Source organism: Volvox carteri (assembly GCF_000143455.1).
Source record: "Volvox carteri f. nagariensis unplaced genomic scaffold VOLCAscaffold_20, whole genome shotgun sequence".
Lineage (NCBI taxonomy): Eukaryota > Viridiplantae > Chlorophyta > Chlorophyceae > Chlamydomonadales > Volvocaceae > Volvox > Volvox carteri.
The window spans coordinates 67,604-77,913 of record NW_003307563.1 but is presented as its reverse complement, the minus strand read 5'-3'; the positions used below and the strand labels follow the sequence as shown (position 1 = coordinate 77,913).

General features: G+C 51.6%; 3 protein-coding genes across 3 annotated transcripts in view; 2 read left to right on the top strand and 1 right to left on the bottom strand.

Moving 5' to 3' along the window:
* Positions 1 to 748: 748 nt before the first annotated feature.
* Positions 749 to 2,436, bottom strand: VOLCADRAFT_91161 (uncharacterized protein; the record flags this gene model as incomplete). Its single annotated transcript, XM_002950657.1, has 3 exons — positions 749 to 1,135; positions 1,627 to 1,999; positions 2,399 to 2,436. 3 exons carry the CDS (start codon positions 2,434 to 2,436, stop codon positions 749 to 751), a joined length of 798 nt encoding a protein of 265 aa, XP_002950703.1.
* A 1,174-nt stretch (positions 2,437 to 3,610) lies between these two features.
* On the top strand, positions 3,611 to 4,722 carry VOLCADRAFT_104830 (uncharacterized protein; the record flags this gene model as incomplete). The annotated part of the gene is made up of 2 exons (XM_002950769.1): positions 3,611 to 3,885; positions 3,970 to 4,722. Exons 1-2 carry the CDS (start codon positions 3,694 to 3,696, stop codon positions 4,720 to 4,722), a joined length of 945 nt encoding a protein of 314 aa, XP_002950815.1. The 5' UTR covers positions 3,611 to 3,693.
* A 3,344-nt stretch (positions 4,723 to 8,066) lies between these two features.
* The window catches only part of VOLCADRAFT_117641 (uncharacterized protein), a gene marked incomplete at both ends in the record, with an annotated part of 2,405 nt that continues 161 nt past the window's right edge, over positions 8,067 to 10,310 (top strand). Inside the window, 4 exons of the mRNA XM_002950768.1 lie at positions 8,067 to 8,218; positions 8,426 to 8,769; positions 8,842 to 9,077; positions 9,413 to 10,195. Of these exons, the coding sequence (XP_002950814.1) occupies positions 8,067 to 8,218; positions 8,426 to 8,769; positions 8,842 to 9,077; positions 9,413 to 10,195 (1,515 nt within the window). The remainder of the gene's footprint in view (positions 8,219 to 8,425; positions 8,770 to 8,841; positions 9,078 to 9,412; positions 10,196 to 10,310) is intronic.

The window sequence follows — 10,310 nt, the reverse complement described above, 5'->3', positions numbered from 1 at the left end:
AGGGAGATCATCTCTCACTCGGGGAAAGACTTGGTCATGGATGGGTTTTCCAGTCATGGATTTGGTCATGGATGCGGTCATGGCTGAAACGAAGGTAATTCAAGTGCACTCCAGAATCCCGGCAGGGATGCTGTATAGTACATTGTGCACATTGTTATAGAGGTAATGTACTATGCAGCATTTCAGAGGGGATTCGGGAGTCCATATGGCATATAATTGTCACTTTTTAGAAAGGAACAAAACATGAACACATAGCCAGCATATGACCATTGGGAACATGACTCTGCCTCATGACCGGTAACATGACCGGTCATGAGGCCTCATGAGTGGTCATGAGGCAACATGACCAGATCTATGACAGGAAACCCCCCGCATGACCACATCCATGACCTAGTCGTTCCCCGAGTGATCAATAACTCCCAAAGAAGATTAAGTCCTTGACCACGAACCAAAGGCAGCTTGATAACCAAAGCCATGATGTGCATACAGGCACACATTGATGGGGCCAAAGTGCACGCAGGCACACAGAGATGAGGCCAAAGTGCACGTGGGCGCACATTGATGGGGCTGAAGTGCACGTGGGCACACAGTGATGGGGCATAAGTGCACGCGGGCGCACCAGATGAGACCAATGTGCATGCTGGTGCACAACAGGATAGGCAAGTTGCACACGGGTGCAACTCACAGAAAGACAAAAACATCTGAGACAAAGGCATGCGGGCCTGTGTACAACACTCAACATTTCATCTCATGCATTATGGCCAGCATCGTCATCGCGCCTCTTGTAGTCGTGTCCAGAGCTGCCGCACACTCTGCCTCCTCGTGAGCCACCTGCTCCATCGCCGCCTGTGCGGCTGGCAGCACGCTTTAGCACTTGCTCCTTAACTCCATCTACTAATTTTCCTGGCTTGGTCTTGTCCCGGAACTTGTCCTCATTGCACAAATTGCTGAAACAAATGTCTGCAGCCGCAAGACCAATGCGCGGCTCAGCCGCAAGGGTGTTGGTGACCGCCATGCCGAAAGGGTGTTGGTGACTGCCATGCCGACCTGCACGGTGGATCATAGGCTTGAGGACTTTCATAGCACCCTTCACTTTCGGTGGAACCTCCACCAGCAAAGCTAAAGCCAGCTTTCCCTGCGTGGCAAAACCGTGCAAGACTTGTTTGCAGAAACCCGACGGGTCTGTAGGCTGTCGAGCCTCGATACCGTAGTGACAGGAAATGTTCGTGATTTTAATTTCGTGACGGCATCACGAAATTATGTCACATATAAATTACAAGCTGTTCCAGGCGATGGTCGTCACGAATATATGTGTGCTCCGAAGCCAAATCGTATAATGCCTTCAACACAGTAATTACTCGTCGAATTCCACTTTTCTGGCCATATATACATCCATAGTAATTGAACGGACATGGATCCGAGGGCCAAGCGGCCTAAGCAACAAAGCCTCCTTCAATGCGGACTCTTCACACTTGCTCGCGGCGCCCCAGCTACGGATAGAGCTGGTTTTGCCGCTCCTAAATAACCGTGCATGCATTGGCCAGCTTTTGCGTCAATCGACGTTCTGAGTCGGACCCATTAACGAATATTGCAGGCACCGTTGCTTCGGTTGCGTTGGCTTCTCACGAATTCAAAAGTTTCACAAATAATTTCGGGTGTAATTTTGAGGGTGTCTCGAACAATAAAATCACGACCATTTCCTGTCACTACGGTACACCGCAACCACTCCGGTGCCTCGTTGTCACTGCTCGATGAGGAACTTGAGCTTGAGCTGTCGTCCTTCTTCTTCCTTTTTTCCTTGCTTCTTTTTGCCTTGTCTGGTGCAACCGATGCCGCCCCCGCCTCGGCTGGCGACAGAATGGTGGCTGCCGGATTTTGGCCAGCTGTCATTACTTTGGCCATGGAGGCCAAAAGCTGGCTCTGTTCCGCCATTTGTTGCTGGAGTGGGGTGATGTTCTGCTGGATTGCAGTGTTAACCAGCACCGCTCCCGCGGCGGGGCTGCCGGCCGGTGGAGAAGGACGGTTGAGAGGTGGTGAGAAGGTGATACCACCAGCCTCGCTGGTGGCGGGACCCGCGAGGCCAGTGGTAGCGTTGATCGCCACATTGGCGCCATCTTGGGCGGCCGTACCTTGCCGTTGATGCGATTGCTCGTTGTTCAATGTCGACATCTACCTTGATGAAAAAGAAAAGACAGGAGCCTGAAAGAGAAGGTGATGACTAGGTAGGGCTTCAATAGTGAGCACGATGCTCTATCCGAGATTGCCAAGCACAACAAATTGTCAGCTACAAGCTGAAGCTCTACTGAGTGAAAGGCAGAATGCCTGTATCGAAAGAGCTGAAGCAAATAAGACTCGCCATTCCAATACGGTTGTACGACAGTCGCACAGAATTACACACGTTAGCCCGCTTGTGAAGATCGAGTACCGCTCCTTCATGTTTGCCATCGCCAAAAAAACAGCAAAGCAAAGCGCATGTTGGTAAAACAAAAGCAGGCCCGGATGTTGCGATGTCTGCTTGCATACACACAACGGGGCCAACGGTTCACCGGTCAACACCCTCGCTCGCGGCTCAGTTCCTAAAAACACAACGGGGCTAACATCTCAACACAGTTTGCTCATAGATGTGCCCTGGAACAAGCTAGGGACCGTCAACAGCGAACAGGGAAAAATACGCCAACCGCGAGCGTGTAGCATGCATGGAGGGGCTGCCTGCTGGGACGGTTGCGCAGTCGGATACGATCCCCGAGCACTTCCAGGTAAAAAGTCGTGTGACCGTATCGCTTATCTCCAGCGAGCATCAGATCTTTACCCCTTCGCCACGCTGTGTCCGCAGTGCCCGCTGTGCGACGGCCGTGTCACAAAGATTTTCAGGCAAGCGCGGTCTTCGCCCACACGGCCACTTGACACGTTAGCCCGCTTGTGAAGATCGAGTACCGCTCCTTCATGTTCTGTGAGTCGATTGGTCGGGAGGAGCAGAAGCTGCCTCTGGTTGAGCTAAAGAAGCGCCGCAAGGTGCACCGGAGGGTTGGTTTTGGTTGGACGGGTAGGATTCCCGATTTTAATCGGATGGGGATAAAGGGAAACTGAGCCGCGAGCGAGGGTGTTGACCGGCGAACCGTTAGCCCCGTTGTGTGTATGCAAGCAGACGTCGCAACATCCGGGCCTGCTTTTGTTTTATCAACGTCTGTTTTGCTTTGCTGTTTTGTGGCGATGGCAAACTTTGCTGGTGGTCTTCGCGATGCAAGCAGATGGCTCGGGTCCAGGACAGATTCCATGGCTTTGTTTATTTCCGTTTATAGCTAGGTTTTATGTATCCCTATGAGTCCATTTCTAGGCCTGAGGCTGTGTCCCGGGACGGTTGCGCTTGCATGGCACCGGCAACTGCGGTCGCGCCTTGCAACTTCAGCTCAGTTTGCATGAATATAACAAATAAAACATAAAGGACTAGAGAAGCAGTTTGTTTGAGGAAGTAGATGAAAGCGGTACCAACCAACTCCAGGGTGGGCCTCACTTCGAGCCAGGACCCCCCGGCTGTCTTGCCAGGATTAGACTTAGAGACTCCGATTCGCTCCGGCGTATCTAAGTCAACAAATATCTACCCGGCAACGAACACAAATCCCTTCCACGCGCTGAAGTGACCTCAGGTCCCGCAGTAACGTCAACTCTCTGCTAATGGCATAAAAATCAACTGAGATGCCCAACCGAGTAAACCTCGATTACAAGCATCAAAATCTAACGGACGAAACTATTGTAGACTTTATAGAAACGACGGTGAAGCCCGACGTAGCGTCCTGTGATTGCATTGTATGCTTGGATTTCAGTTTCAACCGGTTGAGCACGAATGGCTTGCGCGTGATTGCGAAGCTCGTGGAGGGAGAGAAGCGGGTACGCAACTTGAAACTTTGGACTTTTGGCCAATAGTTCAGTGACGTCCTTCTGTTGCTGTTGCATGCTGTGCTTTGCCCCTAGATAAAGGAGGCGTGCGTCGGCTACAACTCCTTCTGCTTCTCCGAATTTTACAACGCAATGGCCGAGATGAACCTATCGAAGATGGTGGAGGACCAGCGGGTCTTCATGTCGAGCTCGGCGTTTGACCTTAAGCTTGCTAAGATGTTTGAGGCTATTCAGGAAATTCGGCGTCAAGACGTTGAAACCGTGGACCAGGAGCTGCGCAACTCAGCTTCCTCCGTGAAGGCGTTCGCAGAAGCAACGAAAGTGTTTCAGAAAAGCGTGAGCGACGTCATTGGCTGGCAAAAGGGCCAGAACGACCGTTTTGATGTGCAGATGACCTCAGCTGTTCGGTCTTTGTTGGGCACCGATGACGTGATCGAGTTAACGCGAAGCTTCAACAAGGTTCCCAAGATGGAGCCGTCGCTGCCTCGGGGATTCGAGTGGGATGGGGTGCTCTTCAGCAACCCTGACACCATATGGTTGGTGGAGGCCAAGAGCGCAGTCGACACGGGAGACATCAAAGACATGCCCGAGCGGATGGCCCGTACATCCGATTTCCTTCAGCTCATCTATAATGAGACGCTACCTTCGCCGGATGACCGGCTGTCACTTAAGCAACTGTGCAATGCGTGGAAAGTTTTCAACCAGATGCCGAAGAAGATTGTCGGTGTGGTTGCAGCCTTGGGGTTCACAACTGAGCAGCTGAGTGCAGCTGCTGAGCGTGGCATTAAGTGCGTGTACTTGAGGGATGACGCCTTCAGTATGGTATGATTTAGGGGGTGTTTCCACTTGGATTAAAATTCGCGGATTAAGGCTTAATCCGTCGCATATGGAAACATCGCGCGGATTAGGGCGGATTAAGGTTAGCGCGATTAGTTAGAGATTTCCGCCCGTATTCGCGCATCGCGGATTAATTATAGTTTAATATGCTATGAAATGCGCGCATTCTTCCTATACTAAAAGCTCAAACTTGGTGGGGAAAATTTGCTACCTGTTGGCCACCAGGTAGCAAATTGACAATCTCGGATTAACACTTTTTACGACGCCTCATCAAAAGCCTGATTGATAGGTCGGAAGGTTATCCTTTATAAAGGCTGTAGTCTACAGCCTTTATCTAAGATGTTCCCAGTTTTGTGGAAGCTTTGTGCTTCTTGTTCGGCATTATGCACCACACCGTGGGTGTCGTTCAAAGGTGCTGCAAGGCCTTAGGGCTGGCCTAGGTGCTCGTGAGGGTTAGATAAATTTAGCAGGCTGCAGGGCTGTACTATTTTAGAAAGGGGAGGGCAGGATGTAGGGATGGGCGTGGGCGATACAGCGGATGCCGGGTGTGGAAAGTGGGAGCCTGTGCGGCTTGCAGGGTTCTGGTTAACACATGTACACAAATTGTGTACCTGCTTGATGCTTTGGGCTGCCTGGTCTAGGCTGAAATGGATTTGCCGAGCAGGGTATTTTTTACATTCATCGAAAACCCCTTAATGTTTTTATTCTAGAATCTATCGCGCCGTTAATGTTTGAAATTAATAAATATTTATTTGAAGCAGCGCACCGGAGAGGGTCAGCCGGAAGTGCTGAATACCGGCTGGTGCAGGTAGCTGTTTCCCCAGCAGCTTCAGCCCTGATACAACGTTTGTTTGCCTATTTGCCATATTTGCGGTTGCTAGCGGGCGAACAATACGAGAGGTGTTGTCCTTGTTCATTTTTATAAGGCAGCGGTGTGACTAGAAATTCGGTCGGAGTGCAAAGCGCGCACAATTTGTCAAGTATGTGGTCTTTATGAGGGTCTTTCCATTGGCCAGCGGCTGGGAAAGTTCCTTAACTTCTATGGAGAACTTAAGAAATTTCCTTAATTTCACTTGCCATTGGGCCCACTTTACACAACTTTTATCAGACGTACGGATTGTAAGAAATTGCTCACTTTTAAGCTACGTTAGCCCTCGAGCACATTACTACTATTGCCCAGCACGTTTTCGCTCGCATTCCTTGACTCCCCTAGACAATGTCCCCATGGGCACCGTCGGCAAGCGCGCAGAGTTGTGCTGGGACGCGACCTGGTTAAGGCCTCCATACGACATTTGCGAATGATGTAACCCGTGATGATAGTCCGGGAAAGCCGACTCGAGATTGACAAGGCCACGCTGCACTTGAAGCTATCTCAAGCGAGCCTCGTCATTCATATGAGTTCCAAGGTACTCAGCAGGAGTTCCTTGGAAGGACATTGACGAGGAAATAGCACTCGCCGATTTTGCGTAGCAGGCGTCTGTCGCTTCCGAGCGCCGCGACTGCACTGGTCAACGCACCAAATATTTGGCTATTCAGCTCACACAAATGTGAAGAGTATATGCGAGGTCGACAATTTAATACATGGTCGGGAGCATGTACTAGCTAAGTATTTCTTAGCGAGTGTAATGGAAAAGTTACGGAAATCTCCCTTTCAATTGGCCGTCCGGCAACTTCTCGCATGGGGCATTTCGCGCTGCCAAAATTACATACACACATTCGCTTACATCTATATTATCAGTTTGTGCAAGAAATCCCAAAAAAGGAGGTGCGGCGGGCCCGGCCGGCCCTAAGGAGAATCTACGAAAATTTACGACCAGCCAATGGAAAGACCCTCTATAAGCGATTGGGCTTGGCCGTTTGTTATAACTCGCGAAATTGGCGACGCAATTCAGGTAACGGTACGAGGGGTCAACGTTTGACGAAATTCACTATCGACTTTTCGTCCACTTTACCGGTAACGTACCGTTACCATGTCCGAACCGACCACTTTTCCCCAAAAGTCTTAACGTAACGTAGCATGTAAACTAGCTATTAGGAGCATGATGATTAGGTTCCCTTTCACGCCAGAGCGAGGTCAACAAAGCAGCACATGCGGACATTTTCACGCTGTCAAAAAGCACACCCTAACTGTCAACCGAGATGCAGAAAGGAAAACCGCTACAAAAATAATATGGAGAGTTTGAAAACAAAATACCGAGATGATTCCATCTGCAAAAGATGTCACGTGTTTCGCAGGCCAGTCATTCACACCTCATGAAGCAGAAGATTTGGCTATCGCATCGGTGCACTGCAAACATATCAAATGTGCTCTCTACGGCTCGGCTCCAAAGTTTCGAGCGACAGAAGGAATCCGTGCATATACGGCAACCTTGATGTTGCTGTTTTCCTGCCCAGTGAAATAGCTTTCGGAATGTAGTGTAACGCCGTATGGGAAGGGCATCTCTGTCTCGCAAACCCATGACGCTGCCCAGTCTGCAATTACAATGTTGCCGAATGGTGTTGTAAACCCTCGTATTGAATAGCTACAAGCAAATAAGCATTCTCATTCAACTTAACCACGTTTGTAAGGTGCTGAGGCTTTCTTAAAGTAAAGAGTGATCTGGGTCAACATATGTGGCCCCCAAGCAATTTTCAACATCCATAAAACCCTTTGCAGACACGTAAAGTAAGACCGTAATTGTCACCATGAAAAGCGCCTACTAAAAAGTATTTAGGTTAGGACTGCTGGCAGCCAAAGGCGTGTGTAGCCAACGCGTTTCTCGGGCTCTCTGTAAATGCATTTCTTTTTTGAGGAAGTAACAGCTGCGAAGGTTATCTCTATGAATTGGTTGTGCACAGAAGTCATGTTTGGTTGCCGGTTTTGGACCGTACAGAACTACACTTCTTGTCCTTAGAGGTCATTCGCATCAATTAAGGGTTGTGATTAACATTATTTTCATGTTACCGCACTCCCTATATCAGCGACGAGCCATGATTTTAGGACAAGCCTTACGCATTCAGTTGTGAAAGACTAGTGACAAGGTATTCAGGGCGTGAATTTGGTGAATACATTAGCATTGACTTAACACCTTTAATTCAATACAGTATTTTAGTCACTTTGACTTCGTCGGCGTGCGGCGCATAAGCAACGGTCCTTTGCAAGCGTTGCGACTTGACTTTGGTTTTGCCCTCCAAGCTGCAACGTGAGGGTCGTTGTTATTGTCTGCTGCTATCTGGGCTGTGGCACCCCGCGGCCTTGCGGCCCTCCGTATGTCACGCCATGGGCCTTTTCCTGCATAACCCATCACACAACGACAGCTTAACATATCGTTTATATATTATAGGTTTGAACAAGAATGGCAACGGCGACGCACATCCCTGCCGCAGCTCTGGGCGACACATTCAAGGGGGAAATATTTAGCAAGGAGGTGGAGGGTTGGCTTGGGCGGGCAACTCCTGCAGATCGAGAAAGATTTGAGCGCGTATTTGAATCCATAAGGTACTTGCGGTAGGCTGTGCGCGGCTTTCTGGGGTAGCTTCTGGGTGGGGCCGAGGTCACCTTCGTTACCTCCTCTTAGTTAGTACAGGTCGCATCACAACCGAAGAACAACACCCGCTCAGAGCATATACTGTAAAGCTCTCAATTTATGGTTTTGGTCCTTGCAAGCAAAACTTACCCTTGGCTACGAACCTTGAAAAAAACCAATTGCCGCAGGTCCATCTCTGAGTCGAAGAAGGCACCGGACGCGCACGCCGGATTTGTTCACTCTACTCTTAACAAGATCAGGCAAAGCAGCTCACGGCCGTCCGCAGGAATCAACGGCCGAACTTCAGTCCTTGCGCGCGGATCCCCCGCGGTCGTCTGCAATGGCTGGTCCTACACCGCCACCCGGTCCGCCTTTGACAAACCAGAAACTCGCAACGCTATTCTCACAATTCAAGATCAGGTTGAGACCCTGCAAGAACAGCAGGCGCAGCAGCAACAACGGGAAATTGACGCAGAAGCCGACCGGCCACAGAGCGCCCCTGGCCGCAGAACCGCTGCCTTGAGCACAGGCCGTGACCGGGAACTTACCCTCTTAGAACAACACCGCCGCGCACGATCCTTCAGCACGATACCGGCCCACACAGGCACAGGAAGCCCAAGCGGCGCAGCATCACCGCGACCACCGTCCCCACTACATGGCGTCCCCGAGCCTTCCGGCACTGGTTTCGTGCCCCTGAACCCCCACGTCACACGATATCAGGAGACTTACAACCTCCGCAGCGCCTATCCTGAAATATACGAGCAAGCGCTGCGAGACACCAAGGTGGAGCCGCCTCCCAATAGCACCTTTATCAGTGAATGGGGCAACTCACTCAAATCGGTAAGTAAAGCACTAGAAGGGAGCGATAGAGCAAAGCGGTGTCCAGGGGCATGAATGACGATGGCGACGATGATGTTGAGGAGGAGGACGGGGAGGAGGAGGAGGAGGAGGGGGAAAAGAGGAGGAAGAAGAGGGGAAGGAAGAGAAGGAGGGGAAGGGGGAAGTGGAGGAGAAAGGGGGGGAGGAGGAGGAGGAGAAGAAGGGGGGAGAGGAGGAGGAGGGGGATGATGATTCTCTGGACTGCGAAATAAGTCTCTGGACTGGACTGGAATACGCGAGTGAACATACATACATACGTACATACATACATACTTTACGAACATTCATACATACAGGGTTCCGAGGACGCTCATAAGCTTCACTTGCGCACCACGTACAACACGGTGAACGACGAAGTAGTCAAGTTCAAGACGGATGCCGAAGCGGTTCGGGAGCGGGAATTCTTCAAATGGATGCAGAAGCAAAAGTCCTTTTACGGCGACTTGCTATCTAAGGAAAAAACCAAGGACTTGGACCAGTTGCTCGCGGGCGCAACTGACGAGCAAAAGCACGAGATTCTGCAGGTTCTTCGCACACTTCACGCAGCCTCAGACGACTGCTTTGACAGGACACGCAGCCACAGTCAGGGGGTCCATTGCCCCATGCGACGTATGGAGGATGAGGCGACGGAGGCGATGCGTCGGACGCACAATAAGGTACGGAATATGGGTCAGCCGCTGGCGACGGCGACGGTGGCGCGGCGCGCCGCAACCGCCCGGCGGCCCGCCACGGCGGCGGCGGAGTTGAAGCCCGCGACGGTGAACTTGACGATGGGGGAGCCAGGTGAAGGGTCATCGGCTGCCTCCGTCGCCGGTAGCAGCCGACAGGGCAGCAAGGCGCTGAAGCCGACGCGACGGCCGGCGACAGCGGGTGCCGCGCTCGGCGGCAGCGGCGGCGACGGTAACGGCGGAGCCAAGGGCAGCGTTGTACGGCCGGTATCTGTGCCGCCGCCGCAGCGCGCTGACAGCGATAGAATGGACACCTTCCGCTCCAAAGTGCCCCTTACGTGGCCTAGCGGCCGCACAGGTCCCGAAATCACGTCGTATGAGGAGACGTACGGCAAGGTTGGCGCAGGGCAGGTTCGCCCCAACTCGGCTTTGTTCCGTGCACGACCCGTTAAGTACAACGATACGTCGTGTCCGTACGGTGCCATCAATCCGTACACCGCTGCTGCGCCAGCACGCACAGCCTACC